This window comes from Phalacrocorax carbo, chromosome 1, assembly GCF_963921805.1.
Source record: "Phalacrocorax carbo chromosome 1, bPhaCar2.1, whole genome shotgun sequence".
NCBI lineage: Eukaryota > Metazoa > Chordata > Aves > Suliformes > Phalacrocoracidae > Phalacrocorax > Phalacrocorax carbo.
In genome coordinates, this window is record NC_087513.1 from 34,490,519 (window position 1) to 34,518,493 (window position 27,975).

The following is a 27,975-nucleotide window of genomic DNA, read 5'->3' on the forward strand; positions in this document are numbered from 1 at the left end:
GGAAGAGAGAAAAAGATCAGAGGATCTTAGTTTTAAAATGAAGGTACGTGATGATGAAAGAGAATGTTATTTCTGTGGTGCTTTCAGGAAAGCTGAGTAGGGATGTTTTGCCACGAGTGGTCCCAGAACAGGAGAGCTTTCGTAGTCACAGGTTGTCATGTAGAATGTTTATGTGTATAGATATTATATGCAAAAAGCACATTTGAGATAATATTATGCGTTGATGATCAAGGAGGCAATGATAGACAGATTAATGTAGTACAAAAAGTAAAATGGCAGAGTTCATCAAAGGTTGATACCAAGACTTAAAAGTGTTGAGACAGGTAGATTTGTGGTGTAGAGTTCAGAACAGACTGAATTACGATTGAAAAAATTTCCCTTGACCGTTGAGAAATTCTTGTGTAATCAAGACACATAATCAGACAAAATTATGATAGTACCATGAGGACATTTGGTGAAAAGAGTACAAATAGCATGGAGTTACTAGTAATGACATCAGATGTATGGCTGATTATTTTCGGACTTAACTGTAAATTTTATATTTCTTATAGAGTGTAAGAAAGCACGTGTAAAATGCTTCATGGTTATGAAATTCTGTGACATAAGATCAGTAAGGGAACAAGAGAATCCTTAGTACAGATGTGGACCTTCTGTCAGAGAGGGAATGGAGAGGCATTTGAAAACAAATACTGTTGAATTAGATTCTGCCAAGGCTCAAATCCTTGATAGGCTGATATCTCTTATAGTGGGAACTGTAATGCCTAAAAAGATGATGATAAATTCCAGGAGCCATCTAGTAGGATATTTGAGGCATTATTTATGTAATGTTTTGTATTCACTTCCTTATAACCAAGTCAGTTGGGTTTTTTCTTTTTTCACGTCTCTTTTTTTTCCTCTTTTTTTTTTTAAAAGTAATTCAAATGGTATTTAAAAAAATAAGTCTGTCAGAGAATGTACCAGTTAGTTTCTGTTTGTTCTTTTTACTTTTAAGTGTAACCTGTTGCTGTTATGGACTTCTCTTAAAATTTAAGCGCTGATTAGTTGAGAGACCACAACTGTGGTGCCTGGCAATAATCCAGCTCCTGCTACACAAGGCAAGAACATCTTCCCTTAGAGGAAGGAAATCCCATGGAAGTATGTTTCTGCAAGATCATGCCAATGAACAGCAGTACTTACTTGCTGGATGTGACTGATGTAGTTGCTTTACCGTTTTTTCCCTTTGTATATCAATCTTCATGCATCTTTCTGTGCACTTATGTTCAAATGTTAATGTGGATGTTAATTGAGGAGTCAAAGAACATACAGACTATATATAACATAAATGAGAAAAATAAATATTGATCTAAGTATGAAATGAGATCATCTGTACAACTGATTTTGTTCCCTCTTAACCTTTGTCTGAAAAAATAGATAGGTATGCTTTTTATCAATAACACTTATGTTATTGAGCATGTGGCTTCTTTTCGAGCAAGTGGTTGATCTTCCACCACTTTTTCATGTACTGTATTAGTGCTTCAGAATTTTAAAACTGTTTCTCTAGCAACGCCTCTTGGGATATGCTCTGTAGCACCCTACTTAATAATCAAGGCTGAAATGCAGTCTGTGGGTGGAGTCACACTATATTCCATTTCCAGTTGCGTATACTTTGACCTGTAATTGGGAGGTTATTGATGGAGAAACACAGTCCTGAGTCTGAACTAATACAGTTACCCAATTGAAAGTCTGAGAACAACTACCACAAGTGTTTCTCACTCTTATGGTAAAACAGATGTATCTTAATCTCAAAAAAATATTATATATTCATATTCAGTAATGCAATGCGGTATGTGAAATAGACCTTTCCTACGGTTGGCAACACTTTAAGAACACCTTACAAAAGGTGTTTGGTGGAAAGGGTGTTTATTTTCATGTACTATAGTTCTAAGCCTGAAGGTTGCAGACTTGTTTTCAGTTTAACAAAATATTCATAGCAAATGTTTGTGGAGTAGAAAATCGTTTGTTGTATAGCAAGTGTAATAGTTTATACCTAAGAAATTTGATTGGATTAAAATTTTTTTGAAAGTTCTTTACTGAAAAGAAAATTATGGCAGTGGAAGACTACTTTAGCAATGGAAGAACTTCACTTTGGGCTAGCTGGCGCTAGCTGCTTTGTGTATGTGAGCCTCTATCTTAGAAGTATGGGTCCAAGAAACTTTTCTCACAAAGGAACAGTTTCTTAGGTTGGAATAGGAAGTTTTAGTATCTCCTGTCTCATTATGTTTAAAGTGTTTTGAAAGTTTAGATTATAATTAGGAACTTCCTTTGTAGTAGTAGTTGTATTTTCGTGTAGATAAATGAAAACCTAAATGCCAGTGTCCTGATTAATCAGGGATACAGTTATCGCCAAAATTTAATAGGCAGTTTTCCTCTAACTTTTCTCAAGCTTGCCCTTCTCAAGCTCTTCCTTCTGTATTTTTACATACGTTTGAGGCCACCCCAGTTATGGTTTTTTACCTGCTTGTAACTTTTCCTAGAGGTACCCTAGGTCCCTTCATGCACTTAGTCCCTTATTTCATTCAGCACTGGAGCAAGCAGTACTCTTACACATACAAAAAGGTAAGCAGATATACTTTCCTTTTACCTTTCTAAAAATGATTGATTTACTACAACATTAAGATCAATCAGTTTTAGGCTTTACCTTACATAGTGATCTCAAAAATAAGTAAGTTATCTCACCTGTAGTTAGAGTGGCTCACTGCTGGCCTGATTTTAATATTATATATTGCTCATGAACACAAGGAATCAGTTGCCTTCCTGCAGAAATAGTGAAGAGGTTACTTTATTACTTTCATTTTTTGATCAGACACCATAAGGACAGTAGAAGTGTCATATTTATAGATAGTGTAAAGCTGATGATGTCTGCCTATCCCTTGTATGGAAGAGTAGGGAGGAATTATAATTAAGCTTCTATGTAGTGATGTTTTACCTGTCACTTGGTAGTGTGTGTGCTTGCCTTTTGTCTCAAGCGGGTAAATTATGGTGCTTCCCATAGATTTTTAAACTGGGGGTGTTCTCTCAGTGGGACAGTGAACGGTGCCAGGGTTCCCTGGTTTCAGAAGTTTTCAGTGTGTTGCATTTTATGTAAGGTGTGTGGCCTAGTAAGTCTACCTAATAGTAGATATCTAAAATGTGCTTGTGTTGCTATTGTATGTTTGAGAATGACCCTACATACCAAATATAGACTATATAAACCAGATGTAATTCTGATAAAGAAGGCGTTCTGAATATACATTTACTACAAAACATGAAATATGTAATAAGATTTTACAGCATGTACTTTTTAGATCAAATAATATTTGTAGAAAGTAAAAGTATTTTAAAGATATGCATTGTGTTGCAATAATAAAAACACCTCTGAAGTGAATCATGTATTTAAATTTATTATTTGCAGATTATGGTTAGCATAATAGAATTTTACGGTAGTACAGTTTTGGTAAGAGTGGCTCTTACTGTGATGTTGTTTGTAATACGGGTTGGAGGAAAAATATTCTCACTGGATTTTAAAGAAAACAAACTCTGGAAAAATTTGGAACAATTTGGAACAATCCATTTATCTACAGTTAAAATAATCTGTTTTAACGAAGAATAATTTTTCTTTGTTCCAAAATGTCAGAAGCACTTATTTGAGGGACAATTTGTGTAATACAATTACTCAAAATTAAAAGGATAAGGATTCTTGTCCTGGGTTTTTGTTTAATTAGTTATGGTTGCGGGCAGAGGTAGGTTGTCTTATATTTAACCTAGTAGAAAAGCTGCTAGCAGTTCCTTACTTACCTCTTCCATTTCAGACTTTCTTTACTTCCAGAACTACTTTTGGCTGTAGCAGACTACTGCAATTTGGCAAGATTGAGGCCCTATAGAGAAGTGCCTTCCGTTCGTCCCATTGTTACTTTCTGATTTGTCTGCATTTTAGGTAGTTAAAATTGTCTTTCCCTTTCTCTCTCTCTTATTTGCATTCTTCCAGTTAATTTGACAGCATGTCAGCATGATAACTAAATATGAGTGGCACCTATGCCACTGTCAAAAGAGCAAGGAGTTACATATCCTGTAGCCAGGATGATACCCAAGGTCTTTTTGGAACTCAGGAGTAGTGATGGTGGGGAACGAACAGTTTGGTTTTTCTGAAACCTTCCTGTTCTGAAGTTTTTTGCAGTTGTGCCGGTTTCCCCTTTTCCTTTTTAAACACAGAAAACTGAACAAATACAGCGGAAGTTTCCCATCTTTTGATGAGGGGGAGGAGGAAGTTGTCTTCTATCTTCCCTAACTCATCTCGTAATGCTAAGAGCTCATGACCCTTGTCTGGGATTATTACTTTCTACCACTTAAACTACAGTACTCTTGGGCTGCTGGAAAAATTGATAGTGCCTTGCTTCGTAATTTTATTTTTTTTTTAGGAAATGAGATTTTATAGGAGTTTGTATGTAAAACAAACACCCTCCCCACCCCCAAAATTTAGGAAATGGTGGAATTATTTCCCTGATTTGGCATTTAGATATTTTCTTACAGTGACCCAAGGCTTTCCCCACAGTTCCTAGACGTGCTCAGAGTTGATGGTGGATATATAAAGGGGCAGAAACAGGGGACAATTCATGTAATTTCTTAGGAACTTCTACAAGCTACCAAGAACAGTTGGTTTTGCAGCATAGTTTTAAATAGATTTAACAATAATATTTTTTCCACCACTTTTTCACATGATATAAAAGTGTAAAGTTCTAAATGAGACAGTCTGGAAGGTAAAAAATGGAAGACGTTTATCTACCTGTTATAAGCTGTTCAATGGTATATTTTCCGAGAGCCATATTTATGTGCACTGATAAAAGATGAAGTTCTGTATGAAGACAGTACAAAAGACAAGTAGTCTTTTTTCTTTACTGTCGTCTCTTTAAAAAAGAAGAAAAAGAAACCCCAGTACAGTAACATGCTGACACTTGGGCTTTTCACAGAAGCACCATTATAAGTACTGTGAAATGGAAGAACCTCTAATGCTTTCTGGAGATGTTTGGGGAGAGGAAGAGAAAAGGTGGGGAGAATATAGTTTGGGCATTTCTGAAGTGTGTTTTATAATAAGGAATATTTGCAGGAAAATAAAATCCTTGCTAGGATTAGTCTGTTGCTTTTTTCTTATTTAATGCTGCAATCCCTGATGATGGTATCACAAATGGTTCCTGTGCAGAGTATTATGATATGGTGATTTGGGATTATGTTTTTATATGAGAATAGGAAAGATGGGAGCATGTAATATATTTTCACAAAACATTAGTATTGTGAGTTGATAACTTGTGGTTTAGAAGCAATGTCAGGTTGGAACCAGCTACGGTGATTGAGTAGTTTAGTCTCAGAAATTAGAATATTAGTTGTTACTTTTTCATAATGTGGTTCAGGGGAAAAGTATTAATAGACTGCTAAAATGGAGTTCAACAGCATCTAGTTTATCTGTGTAGTAGTTTCATATATATGGCATTTTCAAAATGCAAGTTTTAATGTTCTGGGAAGCATTACATACTATATGCTAGTAAATAAGCACAGAAAGTAAGAAAAAATAACACAATGGTAATTACCTGATTTAAGGCTTCATGATGAAACTTGCATGTAAACAGTTATTGTTTTAGGTAGGTTAATCATGATTTAAAGTATTTGTTTTTTCCATGCTAATGGAAAATGGCAGGGCAATTCATGACAGAGGAAATAAATGCAACTCTTTTTTAAGCTCCCCAGATATCGGTTCCTGTCTATTTTGGGAGGAATTGGTTTCATCACATTTGCCTATAATGGAACAGAATAGACTCTCTGTCTGACTGTATTGGTATTAGTGTCAGATTATAGATAGGATGACAAATGCTGCTTGTATGTCATTTTTATGCTTCTTCCGTACAGGCCACACCTGTAGAGCATCCTTTAAACTTGAAACACCTGTAGAACTAGTTGTTCAATTATATTCAATTTTCAACACTGAAAGAAGTGTGGTTTTTCAATGACTTCCATTTCTCATTAGGCTGTGATGTGGTTTTAAGTACTGCAGGCAGGTGAGGGGAAAATAAGGAAGTTCTGCAGTTGGCTTTTTTTTTTTTTAAATGGTGTTTTGTAGTTGCCTATATGAGGTATAGTTAAAAGATTACATCAAAGATTAATATTGCAGATTTCATTTAAATGTGGACACTATTAAAAGGGGAAAACCAAAGCTGTAAAAGGCCGAAAGTTTAGTGAAAGTTACAGTATTGCTGCAACATCTGTAGCTTAGTCTCTTTCAGTGAACTTTTTATTATGGTATATGTCAGTTTTAATGGAAGTTGTGGCTAGTTACAGCTATGATTAAGAGGAGAATCTTTTCTTTTCGAACAGCTTTTTTATTCTGATTCATTAAAGAGTATCTCAACTCAAAATATTAAGCAGGCAAAACCAGTTATGGAAGTGCCAGTTGCAAAAAATGGAATGTTGTATTAAGATGATGTTAATACAGAATTGCTATCATAGCCATAGCAATCACTCCAAATGTTCAAGAAAAAACATACAGTGCATCTGAAAAATTAACATTTTTTCCTGAAAGTTAAAATGAAAAATTTATCTTATCTCCATAATGTTGTATGTATAAACATTAATGACTTTCTTCTTTCTCTGAAGTGGAAGTTAAAATCAAGAAGAAACTTTGGAGCATATGGCTGGTAGAGCATTCAGGCTGTGAAAATAGCGCTTTTGGGTTTGTTTGCTAGATATCTTGTCCGTTCCCAAATCTGACAGATAAGGGGTAGACCAGTGCAAGTTTTGGACAGGTAAACTGTTACACTGTTTAGATACTGTAAGGAATACTGCATGTAAGCTAAGTGGCATTATTATTTCTGAAGTTTCTGTTTCAAATAATGGTATTATCTTTGTATCTATTACTTAAGGTTAGTTTACCTCATTTAATTTCACATTTTCTTAGAGCTAAAATAATAGCTACATAAATGTCTTATTTATACTTTCAGTATCAACCAAACTAACAACTGTTACAGTTTATAACTGTGTATGTACATAACTCAGACTAGGGTAGTTTTCAACAAGTTAAAGCCATTAGTTCGATCTGCCTTGATAGGTATAAAATGGCATGTATATTGAGATACCTATCAGTCTATCTTTTGACATGTAGAATTATGATGGCAAATGTTTGCAATTTTGAACAGTACTACAGGTTTCTGCTTTAGCACTTCAGCAGTGCTGGTGTAAAAGTTTCCTAGCTCTTCTTTTCATACATGTTGTGGTGTCTTCAAACTGCTCGGTCCTTTGCATGAAAGTTAGTGAAGTTTCTGGGTTTTGAGCTGGGAATCCTGGATCCTGGCACTGAAGTAGTGTCCAGTAACAAAAACTAATGCATTTGTCACATATTTGCAGATTAGTGTTTACAGCTCTTTTTTGGGTATTTCCGCTTGCACAAATGGTTGGATAAATGGTTATGGAAGGATACTATCCAACAAATACTTTCCTTAAAATAAAAAACGATCAGTTGTGTGAAGAAATGAATGACAGAATCTTGCCCTGTGACATTGTATATTCTTTACAACCACTCGAGCTTTTGCAGCATGTGACTACCTTTAATAATTTTTCTCTTTTTAATCAAATATGGTTTTAAAAAGATATTTTATCCTGCGTATGAGCTGTATATCCAAATGTGCAGTCCCAAAGCATGTTGCACTTGACAGGGAATAGGCTGCCTACTGACTTAGACAAGACATTGATTTAGGAATAAGTCACAGTCTTTATTTACTTTTTTTTTTGAAACATCTTAATATATGATTGAAAAGCATTACAGATTAATTCATTATTAATTATGGTGGTTCAGTAATAGACTATGCATGATGAACGAGCGCTCACTACCTTAATCTTTAAACATTTTTAATAATTATTGTTTATTTTTCTTACTAATCCCCACTGCAACTCCCATGTCCCTTGGGCTCCGGAGACAAGGTGTTACCAGATCTGTTGTAGCAGAGTGCTCCAGGGCTCTGCTACCTGTGTTTTGTTATGGCTTTCAGTGTTTGTTAGTATGTTTATAGAGGAAGATAGTTATATTACTTCACTTAAAATCTATGGTAATATAGAGGGGATAAGTTATGCTGTAGTTACTTCTAGATGATGCAAAACTAACTAGGCAGCTTCAGGTATCTTGTCAGTAATTGACAACACTGGAGAAAATGTCTGGAAACAAATCAGGATCAGAGCTTCCATTATTTGACTAGGCTTATTTGACTAGATTTATTTCAAGGGAATTAGAAGAGGTAAAACAAATTGTACTGCAGTAGTGGGCAAAAATCACTATTGTATGTGTTTTTTCTAACTCACTGTAGAAAATAAATTCATGAATAACTAACATTTTCTTCTGTTTGTGGTGCCTTTTGGTATTTTCATTAGTTATTTGTGATTTTTATGTGCTTACTTTTGCCTGGAAAATGTGCTCAAACATCAAAATGCGCAGTCATTTTGAATGAATAGTGAAGAATGTTACACTGCTATTTACTGCTATTTGCTGTTGGCAATAATTTTTTTCTTTTTTTTTTTTTTTGTGACAGCAAGTTGAAGGTCTTGCTCTTGTGTTCGTGGTTCCATGATTTTCTTGTGAACTAGAGTCAAAGCCAGTTAAAATAAATTCTACTATATTTCATGGGAGTTGGATCAGTCTTTCTGAAAAAACCAAAGATTTGAAATCTGATATGCTGGCAAAATTCTAAGCTTTGGCTCTCTGTATAATTTAGTTTTAGTATTTTTATATTTTCTTGTAACTGTCTCCCTAGCAAAATAATTTGTCTTTCTGAGCAGATACTTAGATATTGTATGGTTTATCTGATGATTAGTGCAAAATGTATTTTTGAAAATAGAAGTTTATACTAGTGAGCTGCTTGGTTATAAAGGTGGTGATAGAAAACTTCCTCTGCATTTGCATATCATGTCCTTCACCCTTCCTCTTCACTTTTACTTCAAGTGGGCAGCAACTGCAAGTGATTTGAAGACAGCCAGGTGGCTCCTGTCAGGTCTAGGAAGCAGGCAGGTAGTGGAAGTCATCAGGATCTACCTTTTTATCCTGAGGTAGCTGCAAAGGTGACTGATGCACTTCCTTTGGGTTATTTGTACACATACACCTGCACTCATGCTCAGTAACAGTCTTTTAATGTAGAATCTGCTGGTTACGACTGTGAAAATACATTGCTCTTCCGAAAAGCACATAATGCTTGAGATGTACTTTTCAGTAATGATCGTTTTATCACTTAATTGTAGAGTTGTTATGAATGAAATCTAGTTCCCATTGTACAGAGTATTGTAAAGACACACAATACATTTCTTCCAAAGGGCTTGAATTAACTAAGTAAAGGCAATGAGACTTGAACCAAGCTGCTGTACATGGAATCATCCTGTAGGTCGTTACAGGGCTATCTGTATAGCCCTTCTATTTCAGATGCGTGGATATTTGAGATGAGCTTTCTAGTGAACACAATTTATTTAATGCACTAAACTCTTCACTTCTCAAGCAATGTAAGTTAGTGGTAAGCATAGCCCTCAGACAAATGAAAAATGAGTGTTCAGGTTGTCAATGTTTATTCAAATGTCAATAATTCTTAATACTAAAATATTAAAAATAGCCTAATTTTGTTTTTTATATGCTCATTTACATATCTCACTAGTTACACTTTCTACTACTGTAAAGAAAATACTGTGCAAATCATATGTGGTGGAGTTTGGTTGCTTGGGGTTTGTGGTGGTGGTGGTGTTGTTGTTCGGTTCGTTTTGTTGGGTTGTGTTTTTTTTGTTAACTAAAGTCCTAAGTATATACTTCCTCAGCCAGTTTTTTTCCTAAGAATGCCCTCATGAAAGCAGAGTCTTTCTTCCAGAAAGTCAATAATTGAGAACTCAGTATTTGAAGAGGCTGGAGAGCAAAAAAGGTCGTGAATACCATTTTAAAATATTATAGTAATGGATTTCCTTGATCTGCCCTTCTCCTTTCTCTCCAGAAGAACCACAAACAAACAAACAAACCTTCTGCAAGGAGGACCAGGAACAGTTTCAGTCCCAAAGCAGGAAGTGATTATTGTTTTAGTAAGTCATAAACTGGAAGAATGGCTGAAAATGAAAGTATAATTTTTAGATATAACTAGGCATTCCTGCAAGTGACAACTCACCTCATTTTCCATATGAACTTCAGTTTATTTTGTTTTCCTCCGTCGTAATTCCATTGATTTCTAGAGCATAACTGAGCAGTTACGCTATTGTGCACTTCTTAGCACCAGCCTACTTAATGGCTGTTTGTGCACCTGTTGGTGTGCAAACAAAAGAACAACATATCGTGGAGTTCTGCAAACTGCCATCCTTAACTTTCAATCAAAATACAACAAAAAGGAAGAAGAAAATTCAAACTGGAAACATTCTGTGTACCAATAAATAGGTCACTCACAATTCATATGAAATACTTTAGATGACCAGATGGTTACAGAGTTTTATCTGCATAATTTGTATTTGGTATGTACATCTGAGGGCATGAAATAGCTGTAAGCTGTGAACACACTATGTTTCTTTTGGGACCCAAAGTAGAATACCCTTGTAACAGAGAGCTAAATAGTGGGGCAACTCAGAATTTACTGCTTTCATGAACACCTGTGCATTGGTTTTTGTTTTGCTTTTAATTTGTCTATATCTGAAAGTGATGTAAGCAGCATCTGGTTATTCTTATTTAGTATGCCTATGCTGCCAAAAAATCAACAGATTCCTACTGTACTGCATTTCAGAACTAATGAAGACATAATTATATCTCTGAGCAGGAAGAAGGAATTATGGTTTGTTGGGGACTGGATTAGAATAGAAAGAAAGTAAAAGAGCAAAAGATTATTTTGAACCAAGTAAGGAAAGTGATCGCTTCTGTCAAAGGTCTGGTATTTTTATTTGTTGCCAGTTGACTTGAGAAAATAATGTAGTAGTAGAACTTGCATTTCTTTTGGAAAAAATGAACGCCTTGGGTAGAAGCAGCAGCTTTTTCCCTTTTTTAATATGTTTTGCCATTTTTTCACCTTCTGCTTGAAACTGATGTACTGATTTGTATATTCTCATGAAGATTATTAAAAATAAGCTGATAATTAAAAGCAGGATAGGTTGTTCGTTGACTTTGTTGGCTTATTTTACATATGTTTTTGAAAAAGTCTGAAAAGTATTTAGGTCTAATGTGCTTGAAAAGTCATTTCATTTCCTGAAAAGTAATTTAATCATTTTTGTAGGGGGCACGTGTTTTTCAAATAAGTAGTGGTAGAAATGCATGCAACTACCTACTTTTTATTTCCGTATTTGGGCTTGTAGTGAGTGGGAAAGGCTGGGGAATCTCTGTCCTTGGAGACTGTCAAAACTTGACTGTACAGGGACTGGAATAACCTTGCTGAAGTTAACCCTGCTTTGAGCAGGCAGTGGGTGAGGTCACCGTCAGGGGTTTCTTCAAACCCTATTATTCTGTGATTAGAAGATTATACCTGATTTTATGTAAAAGTATTTACCAGGTTTGTGTCATCTTTCTGGTAGTCAGCAATGCTGTGTGTGCCACCAGTGGGTCTTGTGCCTTCTCAATCTTGTATATCCCTTCTTTTGACAATATTGTAAATTGATCATGAGGAGATCATGGAGGTAATTGCTGATAAATGTTTCATTCTCACAGTGTGCCAGCTACTACAATGCAGATAACGGTTTAGCTGCCTGCTGAAGATAACAGTTCCCTTCTGAGTTGAAAAGCATAGTTACAGGAATCCGTTAGAGAAAGGCAACTTCCCTTGCATTATCACTGGTCATTGGCCAAACTGGGTGGCTGATTGATCTACAGAAAGACCTGTAGATAAAAAGTAGTTTTCAGTCCAGTTAGCCTACTTAGAGGTGGAAGATGGTAGGATGGCTTAAATCAGTGGAAACTGATAGTACAGTTCCATCTTCAGAATGGAAACAGCCACTGTGAGAAGGCATCAGATGGCATCTGCATAACATTTTAAATTTCTGAATAGGATAGCTTGAATAAGATGGGAGGAGTAAATAATGGCTTCAGCATATGGTGCCTCCATGACTATTGAAATTTCCACAGTGACTGTTCTTTTGGCTCCCCTAGGACCATAAGTAAAATAATTTTGCACTAATATTCATTTGTTTGTCAAAGGTGCATATGCACAATGTGGTAACTTAACAGAAGATTCAAAGAGTTTGCTTACCCTTTAGTATAGTATGTTGCGATGGTGGTTTCAATTAATTACAAAGCTACTAGGGTTTTTTCTCTTTTGCATTCTAAATGCAAGATTGGTTAGAGAATAAGTCTTACAGAAGAGATGTTTTGTTGCAACTCTTAAGTTTTGAGCTTTAAATTTTGAAGCTGATTTTTTTTTTCTAAACTCAATATTATTTACTCTGTTTTAGAACAAAAGACAACATCAGAGGGACAATTTTTACTGGCCATCCTACAGCCAATTCCCTTGAAACAGTATTCGTATATTTTACGCAAGCTTTTTGCTGTATTTTAAAGAAGAAATCCTTAAAACGACTGTGTAAGTGAGCTAATACAAATAAAATGAAGTACACACAGGTGGAAAATAAACATACGTCCTGATTCTCAGATACCTAAATTTATCCTGTTGAAGAACTGGGAATCAGCTCTTTAATTGAATCAAAAACAATGCTGGATCTTAGTCATGGTAATGCATGGGATAATATATCCTAAAACTGCAACCAAAATATTTGGGGAAATAGTAGGTTTTCTACAAATGTTTGTTGCTCTCCCTAGAAAGTTTGGAGCAGGAGAGCTGGGGAGTGTGTATCAAGATAAACTCTGAAAAAGAAAAATAAAATATGGAGGCATATAAAACCTGTTAAAAAACTCAACAAATACCAACCTATAAAAGTTTGAAAAATAGATTTTTTTCCTAAAATATCTTTAACCTATATTGCAACATAAACAAATAATCTCAATTGCCTGATGCTACACATGGTAAAATTAAGTGAACTAGAGGAGTATTGAATGTGATTAGCACATGTCATGCGGTATAGCCTGTTTTAGGTAAAACTGAAAGTTTGGTGGTCTGAATTACCTAGGTAGGGTAGTATTGGCTCAGTTTGGGAAAATTCAGGTAGCGCTTTGCTCTTCTCAATAAATAATTTTATAAATGACATGCAAAATTACCTATTCTACCTTGCACTAAATGCTGTTTTGATGTGTTTGGACTATAAACTCATGGTAGGAACGTTCTGTAAAAAGTCTTTAAAATGTTGGACATGCCTGTGGTGCAGTACAAGTTAATATTTTAATTTTAAATTTAAGCTGATTTTGAGTCACTGTATTTATAGGACGATGTAAATTAGCAACGTGAGCTGACCTGTTATAGGCTAATGATTTCCACAACAGCAGTAAATAAGTCTGGTAAAATCTATAAGGCAGAGGGAGCAGAAAAGAGCAGCCAGGTGGTCACCAGATTGCCTGGAGCAGGACCTGTGCTAGCCGGCTCGGAAGAGGGTTGGCAACTCTGCCTGGCAGGCATGCAGCAGCCAGAAGTTAAGTGCTGAAGAAATCTGTGTGGGGTTCAGAGTAACCTGTAAGGAGGGAAAATGCAGGGTGAGACTTGCTTTGCTAAAAAAGTACGTGGGTTTAAAAGCACTGAAATACCACCCCCTGCTGTTTCTCATGCAGCATTGGAACACCTACTGCTTTAAAAACCCCACGGTTTATAGATGGGCTCTTTTAATGCCTTGTTTTGGTTTTAGCATAGCATAAAAAGTAAAACCCTGAAGTATAACATGCCTCAAAAGTATTTGGCCTTGACTGTGACTCAATAGCACAGGGTCTGTTTAGCTTTGCACAGAAAGCAGGACTTTTGCATTTGTTTTGAGTGGTGAATGCAGCCTGTCCTTTGCAGAATACAGTACTTCTAGAGTACATAATGAAACTGCTGAGATTTTTTAAAGTGAACTCATTAATTAGTTTGAATTTAAACGAATGAAGGATTGGATTGAGAAATGTAACCTTCCTTTTTGATATCTTTCTAACCTGAATAAACTTAGTAATGGATGAGATACATAAAGTATTCAAACTTCAGATGTGGCCAGAACATATTGAAATCTTTTATATAGTACCATGAAGAATTTAGCTTGTAGTTACCCTGAGCTGCTTGCTGCTATACATCATAGTCACAAATCTATAGCAAAGATTAGGAAAGTAGCTAAGGTTGCATTAACTGTGTCATCCTGCAACTTCAGAAGTAATTTTACCTGTTGCTTCTGCAGTTCAGTTGTGTGTAATTCCAGTGGCTGTAATAAGTCGATCAGTTCTCCTTCATAGATTGAGTTTTCTGTTCAACTAGAGATTTCGTAGTTGTATTCTATCTCAGTAAGTAAAATAGCATGTCTGTTAAGATTCTTCTGAACACTGGTGCTTGTAGGGCTGTGGTCCAGAAAATGCACATAGAGGGATTTAGGAAGTAAAAATATTCCTTTCTTCAGGATTCCTTTCCTGCTACAGGAAGAGATAAAACATCTTTTTAAAGGACAGATTGGGCTACGAATGCTTAAAAAAAAACATGGATCAGAATGTTCAACTCCTGATACATTTAGAGCTGAAAGCTCAGTAGGGCAGAGTTAACGTTGTTTCAATATTTAATCTCTCAGTTTCTATGTGTTAAAATGTATGGATTTCTTGTGAACCAGTTCCTGGTATGTGAAGTAACTGCAACATTCCTACAACAAACCCCTTAATTTTATTAATTTATTCTGAACTTTAGTTGAACTAGAACAGAGCTCAGCTTCTCTGGATATATGTGAAACAGGGTAATATAAAAAAAAGTATTGCTTTCAGATGCAGGTTGCTTTCTGAAGCATAAATGAAACTTCATGATAACCATTTAGATGACTGTTTTCCCCCATTTTGCAGATAGGGAAGAGTATCTGATTCCTTTTACCTATTACTTTTGTAAACAAACTGTAATGTTAATGTACTACTTGAAGTAAAAGGAACATTAAGTGAATTCCTAAAGCATTTGAAAGAATCCATATATGAACTGGGATTAGATTTTATTCTTACTGATTTTTTTCCTCATCTCACTTTATTAGCGCGGCTTTTACTACAAGGGGGCTACTGCAACAGCGCAGCAGCAGGGATCAGGGAAGTGCTAATGTTGGACACGTTAAAAATCTGAATTTAAGAGTTGTCTTACTATTTCATAATATCTTGTACCATGTCTCGTTTAATAGTATGAAATCCTGTGTAATTATTTTATCAGAATAGTTTGGTCAGACAGTGGTTTTGGGTTTTTTTTATAGAAAACAGGAGAAAGATGAGAGTATGCCTTTTTTCAAATGGAAAGTGCAACTTACTAATTTTCCATAACCATCTTTAGCTTGTCTTGTCTGCTTAACAGTCTAGTATTGTGGAAGATGTACATTGATGCCAGTACCTCTTGATACCAGTATTTTTATATTGTATTTCTTCTTTTTGCATAATAAGTGTTTCAGAATCCTTAGAAAGTTGTTGTTTGGTTTGCTTTTGGGGTAGGTTTTGCTTTGTTTTGTTTTTGTTTGGTCGTTTTTTGGGGATTTTGGTTGGTTTTGGGTGTTTTGGTGTGATGGTTTATTTGTTTGTTTGTTTTCCTCCCTGGAAATGTTAGAGTGTTTTCTACATATTTTTGAGTGGTGGAAGTATTTTTCCTTTCTTTGCCTTATCCCCTCCATCCACCTGCACACAATTACTGTTAAGTGATCAGAAGGCCTGAAAGTGTAATTTGAGGAAAGGCTGGATAAAAATGTCTTGTTTGGCCTACAGAAAGGAAGACAAAGAGATGTGATAGGGTTTTCTAGTATGGGAAAGGACCAGCAATAACACTAAAACGTCTTTTGTGTCTGTTGGAGGTAGGACAAGGAGCAATGAAGGGGGGCGATTGGAGTAAGATTTATATTAAATGCTATTAAAAGTTTTCTAATGTAAGCAGTGGGTAATCACCTCGTTGTAGAGAATTGGTGGAATCTCAATCAATGGCATTTTTGAAACAGATTAGACTAATGTTTGCCAGGAAGGGATCCCTTCACATTGGTACCTGTGAAAACAATCTTGGGATGATGGACAAGATAACCTTTTTAAAGTTAATTCTAGCCTTCTTTTCTAGGTTTCCTATTTTTTGGCTGACATCCCAGCTTTTATAAAACTCTGTGGGTATCAGTGATTAAATAAAGTGATGTGCATTCATTGGGAGCCAGCTACTTCAAGGAGATGTTAAAAACCTTTTTCCCCCCTTTCTGGAATTTTTTCATATTTCACAGAAAATCATTAGCAGATACTTCAATCTCTATAGTATATATGCTGATTTAAAAAAAATATATTTTTTGTTGTCAGAATGTTCCATAATTTCTTGATTAACTATGCAAGAAATAACATTTTTGTATGATGTACTATCTGATTAATGCACCATACTTTATTTACAATGAAAAGTATGACAGTATTAATTTACTCATGATATATTCTACAACTGATTGTTTAGTCTGTAGGTGTTAGGTCCTCAGCATTTTAAGAAAAAAAGGTTATTATTAATTACACTGAACTCAGATCACTAGTGAGAGATCTACCACATTGCATTAATATAACTGTTTATATGATTATTGAAGTTGCAGTATGAAATCAATGTGATTATTGAACTTGCAGTATGAAATTTGAAGTAGAAGGCTGGCTGCATGGAAGACATTGAGCTGATGAAAGAGAGGGCTACTTCTTACACTTCCTCTGTTTTGTTTGAGTACCATATGGTTTTCTCTTGAAACTTTCTGAATTAGATGTTTCAGCTCTTAGAGTAGCTCCAATAAAGTTCAGAGAGTAAATATGGTTTGTATCTGTATTAACATGCAATGGTATTAACCACTTTTTATTTTGCTTTACTACTGTTAAAGCAACTCCTGCATGGTGCTGAATTTCCCATGCCTTGTTCGATACGTCGGCAGCATTTTAAAGTGACGGCACAAGTGCTACCTGAATTAAATAGGAGTTTTTGCTGTTACTGTCACAAATAATGATCCATAACTGCAGTGGTAAATCTTAGCCTCTCTCCTTCACTTTTCAGAAGAGATTTTTTCATAGTTAGTAGGCAAGAAGTTGGAAGTGCAAACTTGCTCCGATGTAGCAGGAATACTATGGGGGAGCTACAGAGTAGGTTCTTTTTTAAAGTTAGTATAATCTTTGGAACAAATTCGTAATTCAAAATCAGCAGTAAATACTTTTGTAAACATTTGCAAAACAAGATAAATAAGTGTGCCACAGCTCTTTTGAGTGTACTATTTTGCATATGAAAATATGGCTCTTAAAACTGAAACAGTATATTGCACATGATGATCTCAGTCTACTTTTCCCATTATTGCATGCTGGCAGTACAGAATATGGGTGTGGTATATTATGTTAAATTACTAGTATCTTAGAAAAGATCTAGTCTTTTAATTGAGGGCAACCCAAGTTAAATGAAGTCTAGCCTGCTGCTTCATGAATGTTGTTTTCTTCTGCCACTCTGTGTCCTGGTAGCTCATGTACGTGTTTACTCCAGAGTCAAAATCGGTTATCCCACTTGACTGTTCCATTGGTCATAAATGCATTTCTTTTGTTAACACTAAATACAGTGTCAGTAAAACACTAGTCCAAGCAGATACTGCAATTATTTGCTTGTTTTCATATTTAATGTGTGGAAATGTGCATCTAGTTGCTAATTCCTGGGTATTTTTAGTAGAATTTTATTAGTTTTAAGAAGAATGTTTTTCATTTGATTGTACTGCATGTCTGTCTTCTCCAAGAGCTTTGGAACCTGTTGACCAAGTTCAGCCACGTTTGATAGAAAGAAAGAGGCCTCAAATTCTAACAACTGATTTGAATAATTAGCCGATGCATAAAGGACAGAGACCCCAGAAGTGTTGGCAGTGAGGGAAGGTTAGGAACCACTTGAACAGCATGCATTCCAGGTGAAATTGCTTTCAGCAGCCCATGAGTACCAGATTGCATGTTGTGATCAGTTAACACATGCTGCCCTTTGCCTGGTTGGTTGGAGAGGTGGGTATGTGGTGGCTGGGAGTCCTCCCCAGATCTGTAGTGGGCACAGAAGGGACAAAGCAGTGACTGGTAAGTGTGAAATGATGAGAGTTGAGGACAAGTTGGAGGATGTTGAACTGTTGTGTTACAGGTTTTTCTTGGGCCAAAGGGAGAAGTAAACATGTTAAGGAAACATGAGGAATATAAAGCACAAATCCATGATTCATTATTTCCATTCCTCATGGAATGATTTTAAGAGCATTTGTTTTCTCTTGTGTCTTCCCTTGCTATGCTACTTGGGCTTTTTTGTTTGGTTGGGGTTTTCAGTGTTTACTAACCTGCTAGGGTTCAAGAACAAACAAAATTGCAGAAAATTATCCCTCCTGCTCTTGGTATCACAGGATACAGATATGGAAATGTACGTAGTTATAAAAAACTACTTCTAAATATTTGGCTTAGTCCTTTGAAATGCCATGAGTAATTGGCATGTGAAACCAAAGAACTGTAAGAACTGAAGTAACACATGCTTGAAGAGCTTCTCATTTTGTGTGACAAATATTTTCTTACTGTAAAACCTAGATTTTAAACAAAAACTTACAAACCACTGCTTTACCAATAGACATTACAGCAAGTTAACAAATCTTCCACCAGAGTGCAGTCTTTTCTAAGGATTTCTAACACCTTCAGCTAAGTATCTGAATTTTGCACATAAATATTGTTTTCAGCTGCAGCTGTTACAGATAGACAATTAACTTTTATTTTTGACATGCATTTGGCTGTCTCTGTTTTCTCGTCTTGTTTAACACCTGAGACAAAATAGATGGGATCAGTTTAATGATAAATTTATATAGAATTATCAGATTCCAACTGAGGAGAAAATCTAGGTCTGGGTTTTTTTTTTAATTCTCTAGAATGAAATATCTTCCCCCACTCTTTCTCATTCATTAAATAAATTCACTGTTGCTTTGTGTCAGTAACTGGATTCAGACAACAGTACCGTAGGAGTGAACTTTTTCCATTCAAGTTAATAAGGTGTTAACATCAAAGCTTAATTGTGAGTATTTACATTTGTTACACTTCGGAGTGACTGGCCAAATTATAGCTGCCCAGCTGATCGTTGATATTTAAGTAGCATTCTTGTAGCTGTGGGTAGAGTTGGAAGTCATAGGATGAAATGTGATCTATTTGCCAGGTCTGCAATAAAAATATTTTAAGCTGTTATGTTTGTCTTGCTTAGATGTGTATTAGGCAATGTAACTTTTATTATTGTCATCCTAATTCTGTTTCCTAGGAGCTATGAATAGTCATGCTGTGTAGTATTCAGTGTAATAGAAAAATGCTTATAATTTGACGATAGAGATTGTTAGCAGCAGCTCCTGTAGCCAAAGGCCATTTGATGAACGCATTAGATATTTCATCTTATATTTGTTGTATAGATATTTCTACTTTGACTTGTTAAGAGGACGAGGACAACATTAATCATTTGTGTACAGGTCAGACTTCCTATATTCCAGGCCAGTTCAGTTTGCTTTTGGGACAAACCAGTGTATTGGCAAGGGTATTTCTCTGTTCCAAAAGCATCACATCTGCCATTTCAAATGTGCAATTCTTTTGGATACCAGATATTACTGTTCACATAAGGAAGCATTATAATTTCCAGTTTTGACTGCATAAGGATGTTTTCAGCACTTAAAATTTGATTCTGTGAAATTGTGTTTGTCCCAGATATCATATCATATCATATATTTAGTAGTGCTTGAAAACCAGTAACAGACTTTCTGTCACAGACCAGATTTTAGTGTGGGGTGGGAAGAATCAGAAGAATTTCCCAGATTAATCATATTTCTTGCTTAATTCAGAGTTCCTTATTAGACAATTGAAAGTAAAATAACCCTCTTAGGGAAGAGTTCTGCAAAAATGCTCAAGTGATATAATGAGTTACCAGTGGTTTAATAATGAGCTCTTGCTTTTTTCTGTCCATAGCCACCAGCTCCTACCACTTTTTTTGTTTGTTTTTTTTTTTTTTTTTTTTACTGGCTCTGGCATTCTTTTTATTTTTCTCCCCCAAAGATTTGATGAAGCTTATTAACATGAAAAAACTGTAATCCCAGAAGGAAAGGAAAGTCAGGCTATCTTGCCAGTTTTCAGTGAGTAGTAGGATGGTATGGTGCAGCTAGGAGTGAGGGTGAAAGAGGTAGTGGTCTGTTAGGTTGGATCATCTGGGAAGTGTAATTTACCCTAACATGAGCTGCTTTTCCAGGGCAGCATGCCTCCTTCTGGCTCTTGCAGTCACACCCTCCTTTGTGCCAGCTTCAGTGTCCTTCTGACCCCACGTTCAGCTGCTTCAGCCACTGTACTGTGAAGAAACCTCTCTATGTGCACGTTCACATGTAACTCTGCTCGTCTGTACACACCCACGCACTTTTTAGAAAGAAAAAAAAATTTTTCTCCTGCCACGGTAGTGTGCTGAAAGGTCTTGGCACAGGGTCAGATGAACACCAGAGGGAGCAGTGATGCTTTGCCAGGGGAAAGTATCAATATAGCAGCTGCAGTTAGATCAGCTTCGTTTGCTGTGAACCACATTCTCCAGTCTTGGAAAGTAAAAAAAACAAAGGGGGGTGGGGGAGGAGAAAGGGGGGGAAGTTCTGTCATTTTTCGATGTGGATTTCTGCACACAGTGTTTTTATTTATGCTTGAACTCCAAAGATGGTCAAGACTGGTTTGTAACAGGTCTTCCCTTGAACAGCTAATTAAGGAAATGTTTGCTTGTTGGTTGTTTAATCAGATACATTGGTCATGTTTTTAATGATATTTTTTTGAGACTATGGTTGTGGGTTTTTTTTATATTTTAGGAGTGTAGTAGATAACAAGCTTTATTAACTACTGATGTCTTAAATACTTTTTCATTGGGGAAAATAAATGGGTTTGCTGCATTTTTGGCTATGAAGTAAAAATTGAACCAAGGTAACACCATCTTGAAGATTAAAAAAACTCTCAAACTCTCTTGTTTTTTAAAGCTAGTTAGTAAGTTGAGGTACAGCTTAATTTTTAACTGTCTGCTAATTTGTGTGATGGCTATAAATTCCTAGCCTGTATTAGAGGTTTTGTTTTGTTTCTAATTAATGAAGCCAGGCTATGTAAGGGATGGATCTTAAAATAGTGAGATATTAGAAAACCCGATTAAAGGTTTCCATGTCCTTCAAGGAGTGCCTAATATCTAAATCCTTTACTTGAATCCATATAAAGTATTTTTAGAGCAGTTTAAAGATGAGATATAATTAAATTGACTTTTATTCAAGTAATACTTTAATTTCAGCCATCCTTCAGTTGTGTGAATGTTGGTTGTATTGTAATGAAACAGTTAAAGTGGTATGAGCTTTCCAAGGCCCCATGAATAGAGGGTCAATGGGAATAAATACATTGTTATATATATATTTTTTTAACAGCTTCCATTCAGGGGATCTATTATTGTGGCTGTGGAAATTAAAAATAAAAACAAACCAGTTAAAACCAAAATCAACTTACTACACCCATTAGTAACAAAAGCCAGCGTAAGCATGTGTCACACAAGTTATTTGACAGTTATGAGATAAATCTAGATTGGATCCTAGTTGTGCTTTTAGAAGCTGGTTGCCTCATCTTCCTCTTCCTCCCTCTCTTGCCAGGGTCATAGTCCAGGGTGAATTGCTCTGTAGGTTACTGATGCAACCCTTTGTATAGGTTTTGCAGACACTCTGAGGTGGAAAACCTAAGCTCCTACCCTGCCCCCCGGCCTGAATTTGTTGATACTGAAGAGGTTTGTGCCGAATTAACACGTTTTGCTTCCACATCTGCATAGTTTAATTACTGTGTAGGCAGCCTGGCTGAGTGGATGGAGGTGGTGACTGTGCTGCAGGAGTACAGACGTCCCTCCAGGGCTGTGGCACCTCATGTTTGGAAAGTCCCCTGGCTCAAGGAAGAAACTTTGCAAGAAGCTACATTTCTGTCTATAATAATTTCCTGACTCCATAGGGTGAAACTGTATTAGAAATAGTAGGTGAAGGAGCTGAGCTGGAGGAGACGAGCTGGCCACACTCCCTCTGCTGTTGATATTTCTCGAATGAGTTTTATGCTTGCTCAAATAATTTAAAAAGTTATGCTAATTATGTAGTCCACAAGGTCACATAACAGATGTGCAATGTAACACCTATAATCTGCATAAACGCAAACTGCATTGCTTGCATACCATTTGAATGAGTACTAGTAGGGCCTTTTCTGAGCAGATTTTGGAGGCGATTGGTTCTGGCAGACACGTCATAATAGACGGAAATCAACTGACTGAAGCTGTTGCTGTTATGAAGCTATTATGTTACGTTTGCTCCGCTTTCCAATTGGTGATGTCAGACGTGCATGTGAATAAGCTCTTGAGCCACCTAACTATTTTCAGGTAAAATTGTCTCTGCTTCCTTGAATACACTGGCCTGAGAGTAACAGTGATTCATGAGCTGATTCAGGAGTGCATCAGATGCCTTCACTTAGGAACAACCACATTTATAAAAAGGGAGGGGCAGGCGGCTGGGTGGTGACAGCTTCGATTGTCTGATTTTTATCTGCTGGTGAATGTCTGTCAGCACCTTATGCTAGTTTGCCCAGTCTAAGGCTCAAACTCGGGTCAATATCCAACAAATGTACTCACGCATGTTAAAGTACAGTGTGCCTGACGTTGTAGCGCAGTTTGCCTGCTAAACACCCCAGTTTACAACCCTAATTAAGAAAGGGCCAATCTAGTTGTAGCGTAGACAAGCCTGAAAGCACTGGATTTCTAAGCAGGGAAAGTTACAGGTATGGTACAGAAATATCTTCCTGTTTTTCCACTAATATCTAGAGATTCAGATCTGGTAGTAAAAAGAAGTTCGACACTTTGGAGGAATGTGGATGATTCTGAAATAATCTAATGTAGTCTTTAGTATAACTTCATGGTAGGAGCTGTGTTCTGTGGCATGCTTGTAATGAAAACTTTTTAGTGAATGTTGTTGCTTATCTTTTTGTTCTTGGAAAGGCTAATTAGCTAGCCATAGTCCCTTGTTACTAGATTAGCCACAGGCTATTAGTCATAGGCTTTTTTTTTAAAATCTTAGCCCAATGTGAGGTCAAACAAATCTGAAGCTCTCTTGTAATTGCATTTAACTGTGTATTACAATAGTATACCATATTTTATATCTTTTTGCATTGTTAGTGAAAAATATATTTATTCTTTGCTCTCCCTTTTACCATGTTTTTTCTCCTCACAAAGTGAAGGCCGTTTCATTGATGTGTTTGTAAAATAGTAACTGAAATCTGGCTTTGTAGTGTTCACTTTTTTTTAAATGGATGTCAGTATTTCATAACATTAAGTCATTTTGATGTATTCATGGCTAAAAACAGAACTGAAGGTTTAGGTTTCTTTATGTACCATTTTGGACTACTAGTGATCTCATGCTGTAGGCAGCAACAGTGCGGGGATGATGTAATACTGCTATAAAAAGTGTTTTTTGTTGCATCATGAAATTACTGAAGTCGACTTTAATCACTTCCTAATTTCAGTCTGCAGTTGTAAACCTGAAATGAAACTATGTATTTTCATCATGTTTACACTTTAAACTTTATAGTTTAAACTCAAAAACCATCTTGAGGATAATAGAGGCTTGATATTCTCCACAGTAGGCTGACAAAAGGTTTCCCAAAATCCTTTGGCCCTCCCTCCTGCCTTTCCTGGGGCACGCAAAGGTATAGAAAGAATATGCTGGCAGTTGTTCTATTGCTCACTAGTAATTATTTTGAACTACTCAGAAATTTTTTAGCTTGAAAAAAGGGGACAGTGATATAAAGCACTTTGCAACGTACACAAGTCCTAAAAGAGTTAGGTACTGCACAACTGGAGTGGCTTATTGAACATAAATCTATGTGATAAAAATGTCTCATCAAATGAACCTTCAAATCTTTTCAGGTTTGGAATACTACAAAAACTGAAGTTGACAGTGATTCCAAGTAGCTTTTATCAAATCTCATGCCCTCTGGACTATCAAATTCAGTAATATCAGAGATATATAGTTTTATAAGTAACTTTTCAGGAACAGTATCCTTGTAAGCAGTTGCTCATCCTTCCCAGCGTTTCTGCCCAGTCCTGCAATCCCCCAGCACCGCCTTCTGCCACATAGCATTGTAAGAATTTATGGACTACACAGCAACTGGGGTACATATGCACATATGTCACTTAAAAGCAAAGTAACTTATGCAGAGACAGCCGGCCTGTGGCAAAGCAGTGCTTTATGAATGCTGTTTTTTTCTTTATTTTTCCTTCTCCCACTCATCATAGTTTTTATAGTGGAATGGAACAGTTCTTAATGTTTAGAGAGCAGTCATCAGCAGGGCTGGGGAAGGAAGCCAGGAATGTGGTGCTCACCTCCACCTGACAACTTTATTAAACCATTATCATAGGATCTTTAAGCATCTGCGAGGGAAATTAGCAGGCTTGTTCTCTGGCTTCCTCTCCATCATCTGTTTAAAATTTATACTCTTCCCGCTTGTATTTCCTTTCAATTTCTCCTTCATCTCCTATTCATCTGTATCATGCAAAAAGTTCTCTTTGTGCTTTCTGACAGGGTCAGTCGCTGCACACATACTATGCCCAAACTGCACGCTGGGTTTGACACTCAGCGTGGCCTCCCTTCCCTGCCACTGTACACACTGTCAGCAACCTTCTTGCTTAGCCCTTCCTTGTTCTCTGTTCTTTCGCTGACACGTGCTTTATCCTTATGCTGGTTGTGATTTACTACAATTGTTTGTATTATCTGACTTCAGGAAACTTATTTTTGATTTGTGCTCTTGATATTCTTTGCCCTTTGTTGTAAGCATAGTACTTTTAAGAAAAAGAGAGTATAAAGCTCTCCCAGTCTTCACTTTACCTCCTAAATTGGTGTCCTCCCACAGTATCTTGCTGTTTTTTAGTCTTAAATCCCTTTCTTCTAATTTTTGTCCTCTTTTCAGATTCTGTTTGTGTCTTAGCATGACAAAATACTTACATGTGAGATTATTTTGATAAGATGTAACTTGATACCTGCAGTTCTAAAGGTACTTTAGTTCCTTTTTAAAAACAACCCGTTTCCTATAATGGCCACAGCATGTTGTTCTTAAGTCATCCGTTTGTTGTAAAAACTCGCTGCCTAGAAATGTAGTTAGTTGCTTGTCTATCTTGCATAATTTCATTGTAATTCATCTGGTATGCCCCTGCTCCCAGGAGCTTAAAACTTTTAAAAATATTGAATAATACTTTCCATATCCTTTCCCAAAGGAAGCTAGCTGGAATAAATATTCAGATCATCTGGGGCCTGAATAGGTGCATTAAAAAACCTAACCAACCAAACAAACCAAAAACCCAAAACAGAACCAGAAAACCCCCAACAACCAAACCAAACCAAACCCAAAAAAACTACCACACAAACTCTGTTGCATATTTCTTTGGTGGTGAAGACAGAGGGCAGCTTGCACAAGTGGTGCTAAAACTGGATATGGGCTCTAGCCCATGTTCGTATTGGTCAAGGTTAATGCAGCACAGCTTGTGCAAGACAGATTTGAGACTAGTCAAGAAAAAAATGACTGTTAAACCAACTGTCTCTTAAAATTTAACTACAGCCGTTTGTGGTATTAATTTGGAATCACAGGATGGCCTTTACTCTGAGAGCACAGACAGACTTCTTTGGAATCTGACATCAGCAGTCAAATCTGTCCTGGCTGATCATTACCCCTCACCAGTTGGTGGCTGCTGCTACCTCTACAGCCTGCTAACCTGAGGAATCTTTTGTAAATACCTTGATGATGACAGTATAATGTCAGCCAGTGTATTGCAACTGTTACTGTTAGACAGGTAACTTAATAAAACAGTACTTGGCAATTTAAAACTTCACTGCTCTCAACCGTTTGCTGCCGACTTCTGTGAGACTCAGACTGTTGTAGCAGAGGTGGATGAGTAGTTAGTTTATTGTGATCATTTCCTGCTCTTGTGTGGGCAAAATAAGCCAAGTTAGTTTAAATGAGTGGTAGAGCTAACCTGACTAATTTTGCCTGAAGCAGAATTAAATTTACTTGTCAGAGATTTATGTACGTTGATTTCCAGTAGAGGGTGGTGGCTTCTGCAGTTGCTCCAATAGTTTCTGTACTGATTGTGTGCCTGAACATGGTGGGTTTTTGGTTTGGTTTTATTTTGGGGTGGGGAGGATACAGAATATCAGCAGTTTTTTGAGCAGCTAGGTAGTGTTATAACCACCACTCCCTTTTTAAATTTTTTTTAAGGACACTTAATGTTTTATGTTAGAAAATAATGAAAGACATTTCTTACTAACTAGAAAATTTACTAACTTATATTCATGTTTTCAGTCAAACTGTATTTGGATGAAAATTGGAATTTCTGGTCCTTTTATAAGTAAAAAGTACCTTAAAGGTACTGGACAAATTAAAACTTTTATCTAGGCATGTTCTAGCTTAAAAATTAATTTAAGTTGGGGAAGTATGAAGTGTAGTTGGTGAGTTATGAATTGTTCCTTGCATTTTCAAAGGCATTTATTGATACAAAGAGATGCTAAGTAACATCTTCCAATAGCACCTGAGTAGGTGGACTTGCATTGAAATCAGTAGGAAGCAGATGCTTAAGTGTTTATGTGTTTGTGAAGACTTTACTTGGCACCCATCTACTTGTTTGGGTCCTTACAAGCCTTTGAAGGTCTGAAAATCTGACTGTGTCTTAGGGCTGGTATGTTTTTGATTTGTCTACCTTTCCCCTCTCTGCGCCCCCCCCCCTCCCCCCCCCCCCCCCCCCCCCGATTATAAAAGGGAAAGTTTTAATTTTCTTTCGAATTCCCACTCTGCACATTTTGAATAAAGTAAATGTACTTCATGCTGACAGGTAGGAAAGCTAAAACCAAAATTATTTAGAGAGAAAGTGGGAAAAAAATACCTGTGCAAAAAGTGAAGTGTTAGCATTCCAATTACGTTTCAGATGGATAAAGTTGCTCTTAAAGCACAGTGTGATACTGACTTACAAACTTTAAGTGAACTCAGAAACTAGCTGTTTTTCTTAAAAGTTCTCAATATAATGAAAAAAACTAGCAGTTCTTAATGAGTTAAACTTCTTGATGCACTTTATTGATGCCCTCTACTATTATCTGTGTCTTTTGAATAAGTAATAGTAAGCTTAACCTTTAATGAAGACAAATATAACTTGCAACTAAGTTTTAGATGGATTTATTTTTAGAAAAAACTTTAAAAAATCTGATTTAAATATGGTTGGAGAAATGGGTTTTGAGGTGGTTGCTGAGTAGGATCACTTTGTTTATTTTCCTCTTAAATTTGCAGGCTGAGTTTAGAAAAGGGTGTTTTGTGCATTTCAAGACTCATACTATACAATCCACTGAATTTATTGATTAAAGTGTTCATACAGCAGGGGAGACCCCTATGTTTGCAAGCGCATTAATGATGAACAACTTCTTGCATTTAAAAAAAAAAAAAATGCTTGCTATATCCTGATGCCATGCAGATTCAACTTGAAAGTACATTATTGGGAAGTTATTGGAAATTCTGCTTCTTGTATTAATACTATTATTTAAAAAAAAAAAAAACAACCCCAAGCCAAACCCAAGCAACCCAGGAAATAGAAATTTACCTCCTCTTTCCTAGTGGATTGGTTTATTTGTATCCTGTTTCTTAAACAATATTCCTTTTCTGTGTAAAATAGGATAAATGACTTTTTTTTCCCCCTTCCAATTAAAGGGAAATGTGTTGGTATGGTTACTGCCATAGGAACCAAACACAACATGACAACTAATGCTACCGTAGTAGAATGTTAAATATGAAAATTGTAAGTAGTGTGATCCTTATGAGAGGGTGGCCATCCATGGTTTTTAAGT

At 36.3% G+C, this 27,975-nt stretch overlaps 1 protein-coding gene across 2 annotated transcripts in view; it reads left to right on the forward strand.

Moving 5' to 3' along the window:
• Positions 1–27,975, forward strand: part of ARID2 (AT-rich interaction domain 2) — a 108,712-nt gene that overhangs the window by 16,722 nt on the left and 64,015 nt on the right. The window contains exon 1 of one of the 2 annotated variants that reach the window (XM_064448272.1): positions 22,420–22,484. The exons of the other annotated variant lie outside the window; for it this stretch is intronic. Within the exon in view, the coding sequence (XP_064304342.1) occupies positions 22,435–22,484 (50 nt within the window). The 5' untranslated portion in view covers positions 22,420–22,434. Of the gene's footprint in view, positions 1–22,419; positions 22,485–27,975 lie in introns of those variants that run through there. 2 annotated transcript variants of the gene reach the window in all.